The sequence below is a fragment of the Acomys minous genome (genome assembly GCF_964271855.1).
Source record: "Acomys minous genome assembly, chromosome: 12".
Lineage (NCBI taxonomy): Eukaryota > Metazoa > Chordata > Mammalia > Rodentia > Muridae > Acomys > Acomys minous.
Window position 1 is genome coordinate 52,536,985 of NC_140493.1, and position 23,726 is coordinate 52,560,710.

The 23,726-nt window shown below is 47.2% G+C and overlaps 1 protein-coding gene across 1 annotated transcript in view; it reads right to left on the reverse strand.

The window, feature by feature from the left end:
* Nucleotides 1-1,342: 1,342 nt before the first annotated feature.
* TRAPPC9 (trafficking protein particle complex subunit 9) overlaps nucleotides 1,343-23,726 on the reverse strand; it is a 445,876-nt gene continuing 423,492 nt past the window's right edge. Inside the window, exons 22-23 of the mRNA XM_084803051.1 lie at nucleotides 2,388-2,611; nucleotides 1,343-1,885 (exon numbers count right to left, since the gene is read on the reverse strand). Coding sequence (XP_084659177.1) covers nucleotides 1,718-1,885; nucleotides 2,388-2,611 — 392 coding nt within the window. The 3' untranslated portion in view covers nucleotides 1,343-1,717. The remainder of the gene's footprint in view (nucleotides 1,886-2,387; nucleotides 2,612-23,726) is intronic.

Here is a 23,726-nt window from a genome sequence, read left to right on the forward strand (position 1 = left end):
GACCCCCCCCCCCACACACACACACACTCTGTAAGCTTCTTCGCTCTGCAGTGCATTTCAGGAACCTAGCTGTATTAACAAGAGAGGTTTGCCCACTATGAAGCAGCCAGAGAGACTAGGCCAAGCCAACCTTGCTTCAAACTCTTGGAGAGGAGGGTCAAGGGACTTCTGGGCCTTCATTTGCTGGCATAGGCAAACCTTCTGGTTATTTCCCCTGAATGTACTTGGGACTGAAGGAGAGGTTGTGTCTAGTAGGATACTTCCCCCCAGCAGTGCTTCCTCCCTACCTAGGTGACAGCAGGAGGCTTTTGGTAAGCAGCCAAGAGTCACATTCTCTGTGTATGGGGCTGAGAACTAGAGTTTTAGGTCACCAGGAAGCTTCCACCCCCACCCCCCAGACCATAGTGCTCCCAAAGGCCCATATGACTACTTCCCGGATGTCGGGAGGCCTATTCTGATGGGCTCAGTGCTCTCTGGCAGACCTCTGCCATCCCTTGGATCCAAAATTCCTTAGAATTTCCAGGATGTCTGTGGCTGGTACCTGCTGGAACTAAGGGACATCACTTGTCCAGGTGGGCTTCTGAGTGGCTTCACCAGGACAGCTCCAGGTGACTTGGAAACTGGCACATGCATGTCTCCTGTCTCTCATTTGCTCTGTGGGGCTCAGCCCGAGCAGTCCATTGTAGGAGCAACTCAGCTCAGCTACTCCCCGCTGTGACTTCACTCTAATCCCACCCCACCCCACCCCCATCCAAGAATGTCTCCTCATACCCCTCTCCTCATACCCCAGGCCTTGGGGCTTGGCATGTGGCAAAGTGAACACTCAGACCCAGAGGCCTCTGAGAAGAAGACAAAGGCTGCTCCAGAGGATCACACATCAGGGCTCCACATGGTCAAGGCAGCATGGCAGCTGACCAAAGGTAAACCTTGCAGTAAGTGGGGTTTATAAGGCAAGGCTGAGCTGAGCATGGCCTGGCAGTAGGGTCACCACAGCTCCCCACCCCTACAAATTCAATGCATGTTTTTTAAAAAGTGGGATCAAAGCTGCAACAGGGTAGGTTAGACCCTAGCCACACCTCTGGGCAATTTGGGGTGGTAAGAAGCTTGCAGAGCCATAGGTGGCTGCAGCACCTGCTGAGAGGGGAATCAAGTACCCATCCCCCCACCCCCAAGAGGTGACCTGATATTCCTGGCTGTCTCAGAGACAGATGCTGCCTACCCTGCCAGTCACGGGACCCATGAGCCAGATGCCTTCCTTGGCAGGGTGTGGCCAGGTGGGTTTGGTTTTAATGCTTCTCCCATCTTCCACTTCCCCATAGCCTGCAACTAGCACACTATGACGTAAGCAAGACAGGCTTTTATTGGAGAACGTGGCAACATAAATACATAGACCTGGAAACCAGAACACATAGGCAGGAAACACCCTGTTCACATGCACTGTCCCCTCCCTTGCTTGGCTTGTCAGTCACATTTGTAGGCGTGAGCCAGATCTCAGCAGATTCAGGGATGGCTCAGCATTTCTTCTTAAGGCCAAAGGGAGATGGCAGACGAGGAAGGATCCTCCACAGTGCATACAGCAGGGCCACCCAGGCTGGCACTGGATGTGGGCTCACTCAGCACAATAGGCCAGAAACAGCAGGCGGTCAACAGGGTGACTGCTGGGAGGGAGAAGTGCTGGGTCTGTGGAGGGAGGACATGGCCTTCAGGGTTGAGGGGCTCAGGACTGTGCCTCCAGGGCCCGCACATGGACGCTGGGTAAGCAAAACCAGGACGGTGGCAGCTCCTTGCTCTTACAGTCTTCATGGAACCGGATGTGGAGGAAGAAGTCACCTGTGTAGAGGAAGAGGAGGGCCCCAAGGCAAGCTGACTGGCCTGATGGCTGCACCTGGAGTGGGAAAACGAAGGGGGCGTCATACTGGATCTGTTGCGCCAACCCCAAAGCTACTGGGAAAGCCTCAAAGCTGCCTGACATTGGGGGTGTGAGACGGGTGGGATTAACTGGCTCTGCTCCATCCAAAGCTTTTTTTTTTTTTTTTTTTTTTTTTTTTTTTTTTTTTTTTGCTATGCTTCCTTAGATGAGGGGCTGCATGTCTCTGAGCACTCCTATCATTGAAAGGAGCCACCACTGTTTCTCTCCCTGCACTGTCCGGGTTTAGTGAGAGCGGGAGTATAGGAAATGGTGTGTGTAATGGCTGGGGACAAGTGTCTAGAATGACGCTCTGGGGCTCATTGGTTCCTCTGGGGCTGTGTCTCGCAGTGACCACTGCAGGGAGTAACTGTGGGTACACGCAGGTATGCAGGCAGGAATACCTGATCCCTGGGTGCAGTGCAGTACAGGCTGCCACAGTGGGTCGGACATGGAGGACTGTGCCCTAGCTCGCACTCACCGTGTCAAGGTAGAAGGTACTGGACCCCACAAAGGAGATGACGTCGTGAAGATCATAGTTGTGCACGCCGTTCTGGTGGTCCTGGAAGGGGACCACAGTGAGGGCGAAGGGTCCCACGCTGCGGGGACTCCTGTTAGTCAGCCGCACCTCCAAACGCACAGGGTCACCGACCTGGCAGGCAGCTGCCACCTCACAGTCACATGGATGCCCATCCACAAGAACATCTGCAAGAGAGAGAAGACGATCAGGGGTATCCAGACTGTCTCATGGCTCCTTACTCTGTGTCAGAGCACTGGGGCCACACGGGAGTGACTGGATCCTGTTTTCCTGAAGTAGTCTGGCAGAGATGGGCACAGCAGGAGGAGAGCTGTCACCCAAAGAGGCTGTCCACTCAGGAGGAGCCCAGATCTGTGGCATTCCTCCTGGACAATCAGGAGGGAAGCTCTCCAGAGGTGCCTTCCTCTGCTGGTGAGGAATTTAGAAACTGCAGGCAGGGGCGAGCCCGTGGACTTGACCCTGCCACACATACCCTTTTGATGCCCACAGTGACTGAAGGTAGGGTCAGGTCTCCTCAGACAGAGCATCTTGGGAGAACATACAGGTCACAGTCCCCAGAGGAGGGACAGCTGGGGATGATGACTTGATACATGCTGAGAATGCAACTCTCAAGCTTTCCCAGGTGTGGATGCGTCTCCTGCCTGCTGCCCCTTGTTACTGGGCAGCATGCTCAGCATGCTGTTCACTGGACTCAGGTGATCTAGAGCTAAGGGAGCAATAGAAACCCCTCAGGAGAGTCACTCATCCCAACACTGCCTGCCAGGAATAGTGACTTGGAGCCCAGACGTTTGGAGGGAAAATTTATAATCCAGCAAAGAAAAAGTCAAGTCAGCCAAGAAAGGGGACCATCCTGAGACTCTGCCTGATGGAACGTCAAGGGGGCTAATCACAGGCATGGGGAAGTGGAAAGGGACGCGTCTCTAATCTACATTCTTCAGGATATTATTTGTCTCTAAGTCTGGTTTAGCTTTACCTTACACTTTTGGATGCACAAGACCATCTGGCCTGAGTCTGACCGGGCTAGGGTCCCTGGCCACTGGTCTATCTGTAGTCCACATAAGCACGTCTAGTGGTACCCTGACACCCTGCAGGCTATACAAAGGTGAGCTCTTTTCCTTCCACTAGCTGTCTTGCTCTGCCAGGGCCAGAGTGAAAATCTGAGGGACCTGCATGCGCCTCTTCCTGTCTGTGAACCCTGAGGTCTGTCACTCACTGTCCTGCCTGAGCCTCAGTTCTCTCTCCTGTGCAGATGTGAAGCAGATGCCAACACTGATGGCTATGATGGGAGCATGCAAGGTCATGCTGCGTGATGCTGTGGGCAACAGCATGAGAGCTGAGTGTGCAGGCTCCTGGAAGGACTCAGTGGTGGTCCCACCCCGGCTTCTACCATAGCGCCTGGTGAGTCTGGAGGGCATGTGGCATGGGGCCCAGCAGTCCTCCATCCCTTGCTCTACAGCACACAGGGTCTACTTCCTGATCAGTAATCTCAACCAGGTGCAGTTGGAGCTTCCTGAATGAGATGGGGGCGAGGGAGAGAACGGGTGGCAGCAATGGCTGGTTCCATTAAGAGAGAGATGATTATACTCAAATCAGTGAAGGGTGACTAGCTTTTGGTTTTTCTCTGCAGAGGACCATTTGGGCTATCGGGGCATCCAGGGTAGGACTGTGGCTGATCTCTCAGCCTTCCCTAACTCTGCAGTCCAAAGCAGGCCAGCTGGGATCTTGGCCTCATCTCTACTCTTATCATGTCTTGCTCCCAAGTGTGTGACTCTACTGAGCAGAGGCCACTAATCTCCCCCCTCAGGCCACAGTTCTCAGTGTTATCGTACACGGTATCTCGGAACAAAGGAATTCTGCTCCTTCCTAGATACTGAACAGAGAAAAGACAACCTTCCATGATGGACCAGCAGAAGAGAGGAGGCCCGTTTCCCTGGCCACCCATATTAGGAAACGTGATGAAAGTGAGTGCTGGTAATAGGCTCAAGACCTGCAGCCCTGTAAGCACTCGCCCCCAACCCAGCCACAGTGGCGTTTGTGTACTTCCCTGGCCGAGACAAGGTCCCACAGTGTCCCAGCCTGGCAAAGCAAAGCACCAGGGCACCTTTAATGCCTAATTCCTACTGAACCGGCCTGTGGGGAGAAGCAAAGACTCCATAGAAGTTGGCTGCATGTCATATCATATATGTGCAAGCTGGCCCTGTCAGCAAAGAGCTGGGAAGCCACAGTGCAGAGCTTAACCCAGGATGTTCTAGCTCTGGGAAAAGCATGCTGTGCTGTGAGGGAGGTAAGGTGGTCTGGGATGCTCCAGGACTCACTGCAGCTGGAGCCTCCCCAATACCTCCTTCATCTGGTCTACACTTTCAGGTCAGACCCCAGGGCATTGAGCAGATGGCCAGGGAGGCTACATGGCCCATGCCTATCACTGGAGCAAGTAGGGACTGAGCAAACCAAACTATAAGCCCTGGTATAAGGGAAGGTGGTGACACCCCTGGGACTGCAGCAGGGACACCTGGGCACATGACCTATTGTGCTGTGGTTCCTTCTCTAGGCCAGCCAGAGGCTTCCTGTGGCTCTGAGCCAAAGTGTGTGGTATAGCCTTCTGATATTAGGGCTGGCCCCATGCTCTGAGTCACTGTACACTCCCTCCCTCTCTGAATGAGGCTGCCCCGCTAGCAATGACCAGGCAAAGGGCTCCTGTTTGACAGTACCCCTCCCACTAGGGTGGGGATGTGGCAGGTCCATGCCTGCTGGCAGTGGCAGAAGGCCCAGTGAGTAACCAATAGCCAGGCTCCCAGCAGGTTATCCCTGTGTGAATTACCCCCATAACCCAACATCTCTCTGAGCCCTGTTTTCCCATTTTAACATAGGGTCATCTCAGAACCACCACAAGTAGAGCTTTCTGGTGGCGGCCACCAGAGTCTGACCCCTGACCTTGATACCCTCAGTCCCCTGAGGTCCAGAGCTGGTGTGCTCTACCCTGTGCTTACACTGTCCTTGCTGTCCTCCTAGATGCCTGCCACAGGGTTTCTGTATCAGCCTATCTCCTCTGGTGGTCATTTAGCCAGTAAGCTAATGGAGAATGAGCTCAAACCCTGGCCTCATTATTTCTAGGCACACACCCCACCCCCGACATTCCTGACCTCTTATCTCCCCAACCCCAACAGTAACACAACAGGAATGACAACAACCTAGAAATGCCTTTCAAGTAGAGGATGTGGGGGCTGTCTACATGTTCCCGCCATGGTCCTACCCAGACAGTAAGTCCCTGGAGGTTGGTTAGGGGTGAATAATCTATGAGAATATGGAACATAAGTGCCTTAGAGACTGATGTGTCTTTCTTCTCAAAGCATTAGATGGACCATAGACCACTGACCCCTCCTGCCCAGTCCTGTAGCTGTTCATGTCCAATAGCAGTTGGAGTCACAGACTTCACTTCCCCTGGCCCAGAACACCACCTGCCGCCATTGCTATACTAATGCATGGCATGGTGCTGGCTCTGCAGAAACAGGGTCCATAAACAGAAGACAGCAAGAGGACCAGGGTTAGGGGCCGGGCATCCTGGAAGCCCTGGGAAACAGGAAGGTGAGTGATCACAGGCAGTCCTATGGCCTGACAGAACAGGAGACAGGTATGTGGCCCCGAGTTCCCTTGTCTTCGTAGGAGGATGGAGAGCAGTATGAACCAAACAATTCAAAGACTATTTGAAAGAGCCAAGAGGAAAGCCACATGGCCACAGGGATCACACAGCAGGGTGCCAGATCCTTCCGGCCCTCTTAAGTTCAAAGCTGTCTTTCTCATCTCGTCTGTGTAGAATGGGTGAGTATAGGTGTTGGGCACCTGGCGATAGCAAGAAAAATGGGGTCACTCAGGAGCAAGATAAATGGCCCCATCCATCCAGATCACCCCTAACTGTGGCTCTGAACAGATGGCAAACCGCAAATACCTGCAGACCCAGGACTGCATGGTAGTTTCTTGGCCAACCAGCCCCCCCCTCCCCCCCCTCACCCTAAGCTCATTCCTCTCTAGCAAAGAGCTCCAGCTGATGGCTAGGCACTTAGCCAATCAGATGCATTGATTTTCTTCTTGACCAATAAGAGCCAAATAGTTGAAGCTCCCACAGGCCCCACCCCCCCATAGTCCTCACCCACATACCCTGACGCCCTGCCCCCTGTACATGGCTGTAATCCACCCTTCCCTGACCTTTCCAATTGCCAATCCCACTGGCCTGGGTGCTGTAGGCGGAGTGAGGGTCTAACTCAAAAGAAGCTTTGGTTCTGGTCCTTGGGGAAGTGATGTCAATATGCCATCATTCCTATGTCTACACTCTGGGGCTCCTTGCCTTTTTCAGAGTGAGGAAGTCCAAGACAGGCTTGGACGGGCAGGAGAACCGAGGCAGTTGGCTCCAAACCCCTGAAGCACAAGCTTGAAGCGACCAGATCAAGACTAGATAGTGCCGGATTGTCCCCAAGTCCCTGCCAGGGCCTATGCTGTGAGGAGCTGGTGCCACACACTCCATCTACCAAATGGCATGTGTTTTTAACAATTATTGAGGTAGATAATTAGTTCATAAGGCAGAATGCCTCTCCTTGGCATGGAGGCTGCTCGAGACCCACATGTGTAATTACCCTCAAGTTGAGAAGAGCTCCCGAGAAGCTGCTGCCTCTCCTGGGGAAATAATTTACTTTTACAACTTTTCATTAAAGATTAAAGGGAATTAAATTAAAATTAAGGTGAATTGGAGTTCAAGAAGAGGGCTGTGTGTGCACAGTCCTCTCTTGGAAGCTCTCTGGCCTCACCCTGGCCAACGGACTCCAAGGAGTGCAAGCTGAGCTCTAAAACTCAGGGCTCCTCAGCCCAAAGCCTCTGGTCAGCCATAACTCAGTGGCCATGCTACCTGGGGACTGCAGTCACTGTGGTTTACTGCCTCCAACAATACTACAGACACCTATCACCAGTACCTGACATGAGACCATACTGCAGATGCAGGGCAGGACTCTGATATGTAGGTGTCACCTCTTTGTACCCTTCTAAATCTAGTTCAGAACATACTCACTGCCCTGGCATAGTTTGGTGAGACCCACACCACCCCCTAGCCTCCAGGTTTGTGTCAGCACATGCATCCTGCTCACTATCACAGCCCCCTGTGTCCATCTGACTTCACACACACACACACACACACACACACACACACACACACACACACACACACACCCTTCAGGCCAAACCTGTCTCACATATCCTGGGCTCTGTCTCAGCCTGCTGTGCCCATATCACAGACTTAACAAAAGCCCACAGGCCTAGGTCCCTACACACACACACACGGAATTTGCAAGATCAACACAGTACTCCAACACACAAACCCACCAGTCCTAAGGAAATGTTCTCCAGTGACAGTTACTTAGATGAACCCCAAGACACAGAATTTGAAAGAACAATTATAAGCTTCATCAAAGAAATCAAGAAGTTTGAACACCTGAGTGATGCCTAAGAAAGAAAAAAAATGATAATCTAGGATTTGAGAACTTCAACAAAGAAATATTGAAGAGAATTCAACTTGAAATAAGTACGCAATTGAAAATCTAACTGGACTAAAAAAACTTACAAGTAGAATAAATAGGTAGAAAATAGAATATTAAGACCTGAAGATAAAGTAGAGGAATCAGGCAACGCAAGCAAAGATTATGAAAAGATAAAAAGCACAGTACAGAAACATGAAAAAACCAAATCTTTGACTTATAGGCATAGATAAGGGAGAATGAAGGTTAATGGCATAGACCAGATCTTCAACAAAGAAGAAAACTTTCCCCCAGATACTGAAAAATACACCCATGTGGATAAAAAGAAGCACATAGGACTCCAAACTGACAAAACCAGAAAAGAAAATCCCCAAGGCATATTGTAGTTGAAACATTAAATATATATTAAAGACTACTGAAAGATGCAAGAGAAAATAAGTTACATCCAGGAGAATAACCAGTAAGATTTCTCGGTGGAAACTGAAAATCAGAAGTGGCTGGAGTAATACACTATAAATTCTAAAACAGCATGGCTGCCAACCTTGACTACAGAGCTCAGAAAAACTTTACATGTTCCAAGCAGGCTCAAAGAATTCATAATCCGGCAGACAAAATAGACATAAAACAGGGGAAGCTGAAGAGAGGAATAAACATAGCTAAGAGATTACAGAAAGAAAAAGAATAACGATATAATTATTGCAACAAAGCACCACTGAGAAAACAAAACCAATGACTCAATCAACACACACACAACTTTATTTTTTTCCTCCTTTATTAATTTATTCTTGTTACATCTCAATGGTTATCCCATCCCTTGTATCCTCCCATTCTTCCCTCCCTCCCAATTTCCCCTTATTCCCCTCCCCTATGACTGTTCCTGAGGGGGATTACCTCCCCCTCTATGTACTCATAGGGTATCAAGTCTCTTCTTGGTAACCTGCTGTCCTTCCTCTGAGTGCCACCAGGTCTCCCCGTCCAGGGGACATGGTCAAAGGTGAGGCACCAGAGTATGTGAGAAAGTAATATCCCACTCGCCACTCTACTGTGGAGAGTGTTCTGTCCATTGGCTAGATCTGGGTAGGGGCTTAAGGTTTACCGCCTGTATTGTCCTTGGCTGGTGCCTTAGTTTGAGCGGGACCCCTGTGCCCAAATCTGCCTATCATAATGTTCTACTTGTAGGCTTCTAGGACCCTCTGGGTCCTTCTACTTTGCCTTTCTCCCATGATTCTCTCATCTAGAGTCCCACTAGAATGTCCTCTCCTCTGTCGCAGTTTCCTGGTAAGTGAAGGCTTTCGTGGGACATGCCCATTGAGCTAATATGCAGATATAAGTGAGTATATACCATTTGAGTCTTTCTGCTTCACAACTTTAAATATTAATGACCACAATTCTCCAATCAAAAGACATAGGCTGGCTGACTCAGTTAAAAAGAATCAATTTTTCTCTTATTTACAAGGCATTCAATTCAACTTTAAAGATAGGCATCATCAGGAAGCAAGCAGGTGTTTCTGTCCTAATAGCTGGCAGAAAATACTTCAAACTACAAGTAGCCAAAGGGCAGAAAGGATACTTCATTTTAATCAAGGGAACAATTAACCAAGGATACATTGACATTGTGGTGGATTGAATAAGTATGGTCGTCATAAGCCCACCAGGGAGTGGCACGACTTGGGAGCGATTAAGACTGTTGGAGAAGGTGTGTCACTAAGGGTGGAATTTGGGGTTTCAAAAGCTCAAGCCAGGCCCAGTGCCTCTCTCTCTTCCTGCTGCCTCAGATCCAGATGTAAAAATCTCAACTTCTTCAGCACCATGTCTGCCTGCATGCTGCCATGCTATGATGATAACGGACTAAACCTCTGAAACTGTAACCAAGCCCCAATTAAATGATTTCCTTTGTAAGAGTTTCCATGGTCATGGGATCTTTTCACAGCAATAGAACACTGACTAAGACAACAGTCCTAAATACATATGCACCAAACTCTGTGGAATCCAATTTCATAAAATAGGTACTACTAGAACTAAAGACACAGATTAACATCACCCCTTTAATAGTAGGTGATTCAATACTTAATCTAATTGAGAGACCATCCAGACAAAAAATAAACAGAAGCATCAAAATTAAATGATCAAATGTACCTACCAGAAAATCTACAGATTTTACCCAAACACCAAAAAATAAACACTCTGCTTAGTATTCCATGGAAACATCTCTAAAACAGATCACATCCTAGGACACAAAACAAATTCAGAAACCTTTAAATAACTCTGTGAATCCTATTGGAACATAATGCAATAGAACTTAAAACAGACCGCAAACAAACTCATAGAGATTAAACAATTCATTAACAAATGGTGCATGGGTCAAAAAAAAAATCAAGAATGAGATACAAAATTAATGGAAATAAAAGAAAATGAAAACTTAACAAAACAAAATCTTTGAAACACACTGAAAGCAGTCATACAAGGGAAATTTATAGCTCCGAGTACCTACATTGAAAAATCAGAAAGAGCACAAATAAATGATTTAATAATATAACTCAAGAATTTGGAAAACCAAGAAAAAAAACCCATATCTATCAAGGAATAAAAAGCAGAGCAGATATTAATGAAATAAAAACAAAATTATGCAAAGAATAAATGGATTTAAGAGCTTTTGGAGGGAGGAGGAGAAGATAAACAAGATCAGCATATCCCTGGCCCAACTAAGCAAAAGGAAAAGGGTGCCCAAATTAATAGAATCAGAAATAAACAGAGAAATAGTACAACAGATATCCAAGAAATTCAGAATATTATAAGGGAATGCTTTTAAAAAATCTATTCTCCAAAAATTTGGAAAATCTAAAAGGAATAAGTCAATTTCTGGAACCAACAAAACCACCGAAGTTAAACAAAGAAGAGATCAACACCTAAACAGACCCAAAGCAATACAGAGATGGAAACATGAATAAAAAGCCTTCTGACAAAAAAAAATTAAACAAAAAGACAGGTGGATTCACAGGAGAAATCTACTAGACTTTCCAAAAACGTCTACAGCAGTCCTTAAAGTATTCTCCCTGCCTCCCTGGTATGAATACAAACATAAACAGAAGGTGCATTCCCATACTCCTGTGAATCCAGCATAACTCTAATACCAAATCAAGTAAATATACAATTTAAAACGCCCTAGAGGTCAATATCCCTGACGAACATACATGCATAACTTCTTGATACAGTATTTGCAAACCAAAACAGGTACATCAAAAAGATTATATACTATCATCGAGTATAACAGATGCAGAGATGGTTCAACAGATACAAGTCAATATGTTCAATAAATCACATACATAGACTTAAAAAATCACATGATCCTATCAATAGATGCAGAACAACAACAAAAACAAGACACATAGACCCATGGAACAGAACATAGACCCAAACACGAACCCATATAAGTAAATCCATCTAGTTTTTTGACAAAGATGCCAAAAATATAGACTGAAGAAAAGAAAAACACTGTCAGCAAGTGGCGCTAGGGAAACAGGAAGTCCACCTGAAGTATGAAAGTAGACCTATATCTATTAGGATGTACAAAATGGACCAAATGTGAAACCTAAACCACTGAAGCTGCTATAGAAGATATAGACATATGAATAAATTAATAAAATATATTTTTAAAAATTTACAAGTAGATTACATACAAAAAAAGAAGATATAGACAAATACAGATAAAGGAAGAATTATCAGAATAGAATTCCATTTGCCCAGGAATTAAGGTCAACAGTTGACAAGTAGGACTTCATAAAACTACACAGCTTCTAAGCAGAGGGAAGAGGAAGTCCACAGAGTAAGAAAGAATCCTTCCCAGATATGTGCCTGGCAAAGGATTAATGTCCACTATATACAAAGAATCAAAACCAACTCATTAAAACATCAACTAAAAAGGATATAAAAGTGACTTAGACGTGTCTCAAAAAATGCTCATTGTCCTTAGCAATTTGGGGGCTCAAAACAATTTTGAGATTTCATCTTACCACAATCAGAAGGGCAAAGATCATCCAAACAACTGACAAGAAATGTCAAAGGGGGGCTGGGGAAAAGGGAATCCTTACTTACTGTTGGTGGCATTGCAAACCGGTACAGCCACTCTGAAAAACCAATGTGGAAAGACCTCTCAAAAGTCTAAAAACAAACCTCCCATGTGACCCAGCTATACCACCCTTGGCATATGTCCAAAGAACTGGACATTCCACTCCGCAGACACTTGTGCAGCCTTGTTCGTTGCTGCTGTACTCCCAGCAGCTGGGAAATAACCTAAATGTTCTTCAACTAATGAATGGATTATTAAAATGTGGTGCGCATACACTATGGAATACTATCCAACTATAAAGAAAAATGAAATTGTGAACTTTGTAGGCAAGTGGGTGAACTAGAAAAGATCATATTGAGTGTGGTTACCCAGATCCAGAGAGACAAAGGTCACATGTCCTTTTTTAAATCCATGGTAACCAGCTCCAAATCAGCATGTGTGAGTATATAACACAGGGTAACAGCAAAGCCCAGGAAAGGAAAAAGGGACCATGGTGTGAGGAATAACAGAATATGGGTGATACAAAGGAAAACATGGGAAAAGCAGAAGGGGAGACCCACGGTGGATCTGACCTGAAAGCCTCTTCCCAGAGGGCTGGCCTCAGAGTACTGGAAGGTTCTATGTAAACAGCCAAGGGAGGGAAGCAACCAACAGCCCTACCCACCTTCAAGCTATGCCTAAGGGTGCAACAGCAGCATTCGTATCTTGGTGGTAACCAACAGCAGTCTAATTGGACCTCTGCACACTCAACAGACAGGAAGTTGTTTCTGGTACTGAAAACTTACCCAGCCACCCACGGGTAGTGTGATCATGGTGCTTAGAGGCAAACCTACTATCTACAGTGCACTAAGCCAGAACGATTCCTAACTGCATTACACAATCTTATCCTTACGCCCACCGACCAGTGTAACTCTCATCCGTCATCAAAGAACCTTATCTTTGCAAAGGACAGAGACCATTACAGAATGCCACAGCCGGTCAAAACGTAGGGAACAACTGACTGTGAGGTTCCTAGTCCCAGCTTGGGTGATAAATCTACACCCAAGGCTTGGGGAACATGACTGATGGAGGGGTGAACGGACAGTAAGAGCCAGAGAACCAAGAAATCGGCTGTGAAATAGTGTCTCCTAGAAACAGCAAGGAGCTTCTCCCTTGATACTTCAACAATATGGCTTTCTAAACAAGACCAGAACAAAGAACTCCAGGCAACTAAAGAATACTGAGAGCAGGAGAAATTGTCCTCCTGAGGGATGAGCCCCCTAATCAGTTTATCTAACACCGACTGGTCAGCCCTGAAATCACATACATACATGTGTTACTAAAGAGACTGAGCAAGCTGTATTTACATATTTACACACACACACACACACACACACACACACACACACACACACACACCATAAAAACAGGCCATAAATTTGAGAGAACAAAGAGGAGAGGACAAGGAATGAACCAGAAAAAGAAAAGAAAAGGGGGCAATAATATAATACGTATGATAGATAGTGTGACTATACATTTAATATTTATATTTTTTAAATGTAATTATATTCTATATAATTATATAATAAATAATTATGTTTTAACCTCAAAAAGGCAGTGGGTGTGGAAGGAGGGGGGGAAACCTAATCCGAGAGATGGCTAAATGGAGAGGCTTGATGCTGGATACCTGGGTACCCACCGAGGAAGGCAGAGTGAGCCACTAGACAGTGGCGGTGTGGCTGTGGGGTTGGCAGTGGGCCACTCAAGGTGGTTGGGCACAGCCAGTGAGGCCAGCTTGTGGGACTGGGGTCCCACAGGCAGGGTTGCTTACTCTGCCTGGGGACAAGATGGAGCCTGGGTCCCGATGAGTCTCAGGGAGGACCTCTATCAAGAACTCCGTGAGACAAAGCAAGGCTAGCGTCCAGTGAACAGCTGTGGTGTGCATCAGCCTTTGCTTATGAGACCAAGACCTTCATGTTGGGAGGGAATTTGGGGAGCCAGGGGACGGGATGACAGTAGGTGCAGGCATTGGTCCTACCCCACTCTGCAGGGACAGAATGCATTGTTCCCTGGAAGCTTTGGCTCTCTGTGCAGCCTTAATTCTCATTTTGGACTGGCATTTGAGAGGACTGAAGAGAAACAAGGAGGAAAGAAGAACCTATGCCTGCTGGCCGGCGGCATTATGCAAAGACAAGTCTCTAAGAACAGCCAAGAATTTAAAAGGGCTCCTCTGCTCCAGAGAAACGTCCCTGCTTTTCCATCTCTAATCTTCTCTCAAATCTATCTGAAGAAAGCCAACCCTAGAGTCCTGGGTAGCCCTGTGCCTGCTCCTGCACAGGGGCTTGAGTTGTCCTTACTGTCATCTAGGCCTTGGACCCTCCCCTGCCCTTACCTGTGGGTGAACAGTGCTGGCACAGGGCTTGGAGGTGGTGGTGATATGAGCCAGGTAAGAGTGCTGTAGGGGAAGTGGCTATGGATGGGGCTGGCAGTCCAGAACCAAAGGCAACTCTAACACCAAGATTCATGCATCTACACCCTCCACCAAGGGATATGACCAATTCTGTCCTCCCTGAGGGTGCAGACAGTCTGCTGGCCTTGGGCAGGGAAGTTGCTCAGGTTGACTGTCAAGGTGTGGGGTCATCCTGGGGAACGGCTGGGCTGCTCCTGGTTCCAGCTGATCAATATGTCATTAAGGAGCCCAGCCTAGCCCAGGAGAAAGGTCACAGTGGTTAATGCAGTCAGCTGGCCTGGCTTGTGTCTGGAACCTCTGTCCCAGTTCTGTCAGGCATTCATCTGGAAAGCTCAGAGCATCGCTCCACCATGGTGGGCTCAGTGGCTAGCCCTGAAGAAAATGCCTCTTCCCAGATGTATGGGAGTTAGGGATGCCCAGAGGCCAAGTCTTCAGAACCTGATATTGAATTTAACCTTGACTTGTAGGCAAATCTCACTTTTTCAGACACCGTACAAACTGTGAGCAACTCCAGGGATCACATCTCTGCAGTGCCCACTTGCTTTGAACACTGCTAAGAGCCATGGGAAATCACACTGGGGACCTTAGCTTTGTGGTATTCCCAGTTAAGGGGACCCATACAATTTCTTTTCACCTACCTAACTACCTTCACCTCAACATCAGAGCAAAATTTGGATAACGTCTTTTCTCCCTCCACAAACTCAAGGAACATTAGACTACGTACAGGTCACCAAGTTAACTACTATCCATCTATCTCCTTAGCTACCCTGATACATAGGCCAGCTAGTCTTGGATTCAAGATGCTTTTGTCTTAGCCTTCTACTGAGATGCATAGAGGTATCACAATATCTGGCCATGATCCATTCTTCTACCTATCAACTATCCTCCTATCCATCCATCCAGCCAGCCAGCCAGCCAGCCAGCCAGACCCCATCTATCATCAATCATCTACTTATCCATCCAGTATCCATCCATCTACTCACCCACCCATCCACCCACCTATCCATCCATCTATCCACCCATCCATCCATCCATCCATCCATCCATCCATCCATCCATCCTTCCATCTATCCATTCTCCATCTATCATCAACTCATCATCTGTCCAGACAGCCAATATCCATGCATTCACTATCTATCCATCATCCACTTTCCATCTATATATCACCAATCTGTCCATCAACCCATCATTCACCTATCCATTTTCTACTATCCCTTCCATAATTCATCCATGAATCATCTATTTATTCATCTTCCACCCATTTCTAACCTATTCATCATCCATTCACCTATCATTCATCTATCCATTTTCTACCCCATTCATCATTTATTATTCCAGCACTCATCCATCCATCCATCCGTCTTTCATCATCCATCCATGTACCCCCTGCCCATCTATCATAACAGCTATTTATCCATCTATCTTCTGTCCATCTGCTGGCCTTGTTTTCATTTCCTCATTTTACCAGTTTGTCTTTTTCTTCTCTCAGGATAGAAAGCTTTCAGAATCTGCTGCTCTCTTTTATCCTTTCAGTTATGGATTCACAAATGTCACTACTACAATCCTACCTTACTCCCAAGTTTCTCCATGTTTCCCAGGGGATTTGGTGGTACTTTTACTTGCCTGCCACATCAAGCCTTCCATCTACAATTGTTAACTATCTGTCTTTTGGGGAATCCTTCCCAGCACTGAGGATTGCTATGAAGATGTGATAGGCCTTGCATCCTCAGCACATAGTTATCAAGACTGAGCCTCGAGGCCACCTCTTTTTGTCTTTCTACATTTGGAAGGAGGCACGTGCTTAGACCTCAGGATTGGGAGTAGCTGCAGGGACTGTGGTACATTAGATTGTCAACTGTAGCCAGAACAGACACCACAGAGAGACATGGATACACCTGCAGAGAGATGGAAAGGAGCTGATAATTGTACGAAGCGGTGCATGGGGGTATGTGAGTGCAGGTGTGCATGTATACACACACACGTGCAGGGTTTATCTCATGGCATTGGTAGTCTGGAACTGTGTTCCCTCCTCTTGCATAATAGCCCATCTGTCTTTCTCAAGCATCTTAGAGAATGCCATCTTAAACGCTCCCTGGCCCTCCGTGTTCCATGAGCTCACTCCCTTCCATGAGGCCTTTCTAGATGTGCTCAATAGAGCCCTGGGGCTTTGACCTGTCCTGCAAGCCCCGCAGGCTCTGTCTCTAAGCAGGGAGTGTGTTCCTGGCCAGCTGACTGCTGGCTTCCTCTCTGGAGACTGCACTGGGCTGGCATGAGCACCTGTGGTCAAGCATCATGTGGGGACACAAACTTCCAGAGTGGGTCAGCTCCTGATTCTCAACCTAATGCTAGACGGAATCAGCACAGTGGGTCTCTTCCAACAGTGTAAGGTAGGTTTCCAACCTAAAGCCCTGTCTTCCACACAGGAAATTTCACTAGCATAGCCGGATCCTAGCAGATTTCTCCACCTTCCCAGGGACCCCTAGACACAGCTGAGCACATTCCTGAACCTGAAGAAGCAGGGAGAATGTCATGTCAATCACCACCAAACAGACCACATCAGATGTCTGCACTGGCTCCTTATGAACCTGAAAGTGAACAATAAAAGACAAAAAAGTGGCCCCTGAGGGACTTGGAAGGAGCTATAAATGCATATTTGTCACTTCATTATCTCATCCCTCGGAGACAAGGAGAGGCCAGAGGAGATAGCTGGGCTCTGGCAGGGCTGGTACCCTGGAGACTGAATCATTCTGCTGTAAGCTAGGAAGGCCTAGTCCACAACAGGGCCCCAGTGTTTACTGCTGTCCAAGTGACCACCTTCCCCAAAAGCCCTTTAGCAGCTGGTCTTCATCTGCCCATGTCAGCTGAGGCTGCCCACAGCCATTTAATCCTGTCCAATCAAGACTGGAGGCCAGTGGTCGATATATAGGTAGAGCTTGCTCCACGGAAGGTGGGGAAGGGCTTTTAACCCAACAACCAAGGTGTTTAATTAAGGCACCAAGCTTTCTGAGGAGCTGAGGATCATGGGAAAGAAGCTGGATTCTGGTTTCTTTCTGATGATCTCAGTGAGGCTGCAGAGTACCTGCCAGGCCTCAGTTCACATGTGGCCTATACCAACTAGCTGAATACTGAAGAGCTGTGGGGAAACTGACTTAGCAGCAAGATTAGCTGAATATCCCACATACTTGAATCATAGAACATGAAGAAATGTACTTGATTGGAAATTTAACCCCCTACTGGACAGCATTCATAATGCAAGAAGGTCCTATATATACCACTGGAAGACAAAAATAATAATCAATCTCATCTGTAAGTTAGAACAATATATCTGTAGGGTAAGTCCAGCAATGTAATGGTGGCACAAATATCATGGGAGTAACCAACCATTCTTTTTTTTTTTTTATTAGATTTAAGACTTGTTACTTGAGATGGAACCCATAACTGATACTGTCAATGAGGCCAAGACCCTGAGGCTAGATAAAGCATGGGACATAAGAAAAAACTATTACTATTATTCTGCTGAATGAACATTGCAATAAAGTAATTTCTAATGACTTGTTTCTATACCCATAGATCCATGCACTGTTCAACCCTCATCACAGAATATCCTCTTTGCAGTAGGTGACAATAAACACAGAAAGCCAGAACTGGTCAATGTAAAGAGAACGAGAGACTTTAGAATGCTCAGCCCTAAGTGGGCTATCTATCAAATCCCTCCCTTCAAGGCTCAGGTATCTTTGTGGAAGAGGAAGCAGAAAGACTGTAAGAGCCAGAGGTGGTGAATGACTCCAAGGAAGCCATGTTTTCCAGACACAACAGGGCAGATGTTCATGTGAACTCACCAAGACTGGGACACTGCACAAGACCTGCACAAGTGCAAGCCAGGCAAAATCCCAGGTGCAGGAGAGGAAGTGGGCATAAAGTCCCATCCCTAGCAAAGAAGCTTTTTATAAATGATAACTGCTAGAAGAGGAAAACATCAGTTTTGTTCACTGGGATAACACTGGCTGTATCAACCACACTCTAGGACAGGCCCGTGCTCATGAGTGCTTGGCAACAAAAACAGGACTCCATTTTTTTTAAGGGAAAGAACATGAAGTTGGGTGGGTAGAGAGGTTGAAAGGATCTGGGAGGAGTTGAGTAAGGGAAAAGAATATGAGCAGAATATATTGAATGAAATTCTCAATGAACAACAACAAAAAAAAACAATTTCTAAAAGAGGGCCCACTGACAGAGGGGCTCCTCCATGCCTCTCCCTGCTCACCCATGCTGTCCCCAGGAAAGCTGGACGATGGTCCCAGTGCAATGTACCATCACTGTCACAGAAGCTGCTGCCTTCTTCCCCACAGTGCAGCATGCCCTGGTGCTTTTTACAAAGCTTCAGTGGGTTTCCGGTTCACGCAGAGTAAATAAAACTCAGCCCTCTGCAGTGTCCTTAGACTCCATGCTACTCTTGGCTCCTCCCACAACCCAAGGGCACCACGTGTCTCAACACACTGAGCTTATTCCCACCTCAGTGCCTTTCCGTGTTTTGTCACTCTTAGAACACCGTGCCCAGATTGTCATAGAGAGTATTCGATAATCTGTTCTCCTCTCAGACTCCCTCTATGGACAACTCTGGCTGGGCACCCTGGCCCTCAGTGACATGATGTCATTTCTTGTCTTTGTAGCACTAAGCAAGCAGTCGTTCCAGACAGCTGAGTTCTGTAGACTCTCCCTGCTTCTGCAGCCGAAGCTGCTTAGAGGTCTTAGCAGATTCTCTCTTGAGGCCCCAAGAAGACATCCACCTTGCCAACCACACCTTGATCTTGGACTTCCAGGCTCCACACTAGGAGAGCATATATTTCTATGTGTAAGCCAATGAATTTATGACGTCTGTCATGGCAGCCTCAGGATGTAGACACATTAGCCCCCTGAACATGTGAGCAAGGCACTCTGCTACCCAGGGAGTGGCTGATAGCCTATAGCAGGTTGATCTGTGAAGGGAAGAGGACCCCACTTTTGGGCTGCCTGAGGGCTGGCTGACGGGGTACCTCTGAGGTCCACCTAAGGCACTCTAGAGAGGAGCTAGAGAGATTTGCTTTGAGAACCAAGAACAGCTTGCCCATCTGCACATTACGGCTGGTATGTAAATGAGGACTCTGGAAAACAATCTGTTCTTCTCAATAATTTAATCATCGCCATAGCCACCTCCTGCCATGGCAAAGCACAAGTGCTGATGAAGGGCATGGACAAGCAGGTGAGAGATCTGGGACCCTGTGAAGGGACCTCTGACCTCTCCTTTTACCCCTCTTGCCCCAGGCTCCAGAGGGGTAAGTGGCTGCAGCCATGTGCAACACCTACGCATGCAGCGGAGGTAAGGCATGGAGAGATTTGTTACAGGTGGGCAGGGCCAAGGCCTCCCACATTCCTAAACGTAGAGTATGCATCTCAGGTATGGGACTGGCTGAAACCTCTCCATTCTGTGACTGAATAGGGAAGATAATGGTTTTTTCTAGAGCCTGAATATGGCCCAGTAATGGTACTGGATGCAGCACAGGCTTCTCCCCGCCCCCTTTCTGATTCCTAATAAAACTATAGACTAAGTTGTCCAGAGGAAAGAAATCAGGGAAATTGATGCAAGCCACAGGGTGCGCTGAGACTCCAAGGAAGCTCTGAGCACAGAGAAAGCTCATTGTATTTCATCATCACCGCTGAGTGTTTCGGAAGAATGGAAAAGATACTTGGACTTATGCAAAAAAAAACCAAAAAAACAAAAAAACAAAAAAAAAACAAACCTTTACAAAGTGTGGCACCCATTCTGTGGGAGAGCACTTCGGTTTCTTCATCCATTCACTCACTCACTTGCTCACTCACTCATCCACAAAGCTTATTTAACAGCTATCACATGCTAGATGCAGAAGTCCCTCAGTATTAAGAAGAAAATATAGCCTTTGCCTCCCATGAGTTTATTTCTGATGGATGACATCAGCAAATAAGTGAGAAGACACATGAATGTATATTTGTTCGCATGCATGTGTGTGCACATACACATGGCAGATGGTAACAGTCCAGTGAAGATTGGAGGTGAGGGGCTGTTCTTAGAGGGCATTCGGAAGGGTCTTGGTGAGGAGGTGGCACTGAAGTTAATCTAAGACAGAGCAAGAAGCAGGAGCACAGAGTGCAGGGAGAGGTGCCATCAGACAAAGCAGCAGTGACTTGGGCTGGGCATTTTTATCATCTGGGTGAGCTGGAAGTTCTGAGTTTGACTGGAAAGAGACATAGACACTCTCTACTTTCTGTCAGCAGTGGGGATATTAGGGGTACAGGTTGAAAGCAAAGGGGAGACATGAGTGGCTTGGAATAGAAAGAAGACTTTTGTAGTTATCTAGGCAACCCTGAACCCAGTCACAGACACAAGTGGGACAAACCAACAAGTTATTCTCAGACATGCAATGGTTAACACATCAAAACCACCAAACAGTGTGGCGGAGTGTTCTGCTTACTTTTTTGTGTCCTACAAGGCTTTGGATAATCCATCCAACTCCTGTGGCTCATGACACCAGTAACAAAGATGGCGAAAAGGAAAGAAACATTCCCAAGTCTCCAGGTTCTGGTCCAGGTCAGTCCCCCACAGAAAGGGGGAACTGAAGTGCTGCAAGTCTGTGTAGGGGGGACCAGTGGAGAACTCAAGCAGGTGCAGCCCAGGCTGGGAAGGGACAGAAGATTCCAGAGAGAGGGCAGATGAGCCATGGTACAGTGGTAGAAAGGAGGGTGGGGGCTACGGCAAGTGGCTTTTCTGGCTAGGTTCAGATCTTGGATGGGGACTAGGGAAATGCTAGCTATGCCTGGTGGATACTTCAACAAAGAAGAAACGTGAGCAGCTGGTCAGCATGAGGCAAAGTACCAAGCCTGTCTAGTAATCAAAGAACACCCAGAGAAAGGCCGTGGAGCCATCCCTTATGGCCAAGGAGACTGGTACAGAGTTTTAAGGGAAATAAAACCTATTGCTGGCAAAAGTCAAGGGGACATGAGTTTTCACATATGGCTGCTTGGAGAGAGTATGGGCTACAAGATTCTACGGAGGCTGGTCTTGTAATAATAAGCAGAGCGGCAAATGGCCTTGGAGAGTACACATGGCCTTTGCCTGGGCAATTTCACTTCTGGAAGGTTAGTAATGCAGGCTGACTTTGGTCATAACATGGACAGTCTAAAAACTACCCACAGTACACAGTGCAGCGAGGTGGACCGAGTAAAACAATAAAGCATTAGCACAGCAGAACACCACACAGCATTACAAACTCCGACCTAGCTATGCCCTCCGCATGCAGGAACATGATGACATCAGTGAGTTAGAGGAGGTGACAGATGGCCTCTGGGCTCTGCCTTGAGATACCTGCCCATAAGAAAGCCTATGCGTGCACGCACACACACACACACACACACACACACACACACACACACACACACACACACCTATTCGTTAATAGCCATTGCCTTGTAGTGGGGATCACTGGAAATTCTGTTCCTTCATTTTACTACAATATTTTTTCTGCACTAGGCATAGATTAATTTGTCAGCAGGGGTTAACTCCCCTCTAATCTGTGCTATTGGTAGTAAGTATTCACTAATAAATACAAGTGGATGGGACAGTGCCTTCCAAACTCATCCGCTGAAGCTTTAACCCCTAGTACCTGAAAACTGGCCATGGCTGGTGTGGGGCCTTCAAAGGTGCCATTGCAGGGCCCAGTGGGGAAAGCACTTGCCACAAGCGTGAGGACAGAGTTCTAATTTCCAGAACTCATGCAGCAGTGGATATAGCAGAATGGGGCCCTGGGCAGGCAGGTCCTGATCCTATGTGACCTTCTGTCTTTATGAGAGCAGGAAAACAGGACCCAGACACACACGGCCAGCCATGTGAGGACACCTTGATCATGATGTCTAGTCCCCAGCACTGAGAGAGAAAAGAGGTCTGTGCAGTTGTCATTTGACTGGCTGAGCAGGTATATTATATTCTGTAGATTATTTTCGTGTAGTAATGTCAAAAATAAAAATAAAGTTAAAGTTACAATTAAGTAATGTGATAAATATTCAAGGCTCAAAGTTAAGGGAAGATTCTGTAACACCTTGGGGGAGGCAGTAAGGGCAAATGTTTAAAGTGTTCACTATTTTAAGAAGAGGGTAAGATACTTTCATAATGCCATTTTGTTAGTAAAAGTGTCAATTTAAAAATAATATATATACAAAGTATATTAATCCAACATACTCTGGAAGAGTAACTCTAGGTAGAAGGCAGAATGCTGGGCAATGGGACTCCAGTGTGAACACTGACAGCTCTGTAGCTCCATGTAGACATTTGGGGGACCATGCAAAGCATACATGAAGTAAGTTTCACATGCTAGTAGACTTCCTGTCTGTGTCTCTGCAGATATCCAGCCCCAGGTCCTGCTGTGGCCTGCAGCCCTATCACTCAGCCCCTGCAGTAGCCTGCAGTCAGAGAAAATTTCCTCCTGGCAAAGATCAGGACAGCTGCCCAGGTTGAGTGAGCAGGAAGATGACTCAGCTAATGGTGACAGCCCTTTAGAAGAAACTTAATTCTTCTGTAGCCTGGCCCAGAGGGAGAGAAGGGTGCTGGCGGCCTAAACGTGGCTAATGGCGATCGATTCGTCCTGTCAATCTCCTAGGCTATTTATAGCCTGCTTATAAAGTCACTTGGGATCTGAATGGAAAGGCATCATTTATCAAGCCAAATAGAGTGTGTGTGTGTGTGTGTGTGTGTGTGTGTGTGTGTGTGTGTGTGTGTGTCTTGGTGAGTGCCACCTGTGTGCATGTGTGCCAGATTAACACACCAAAGACAAGCCAGCACGTGGGTATGAGATGCCATGCCAGGAAAGAAGAGGCTCCAGGGGAACACTGGGGGTTGGTGCTGTGGGAGGGACCGTATCACTCCTGCCCAGTTCACAGAACAGGAAATGAAAGCTCAGCCATAGGTGCCCACCCAGCTGGGCGCTGGGGCATGCCCACCATTCCTTGCTTCAGAAGAAGGCAAGGGTGTGTTTGTTGCAGAGTAAGCTCTGTGCCCTTCAGGACCTAAGGGGACAGGTGAGTGCCTGCCTGGGACAAGGTGCAGCGCTAAGAGCATGAAAGCACTTTTGACATAGATGTAGCTCTGGTTCTCAGGAACTCGGAGTGAGCCTGGTCTAGGCTGTCATTGAGCTGACACCCCTGATGCTGTTATTCCATCTTCTTGATTGCCAGCTCCTGAGCCTCACACC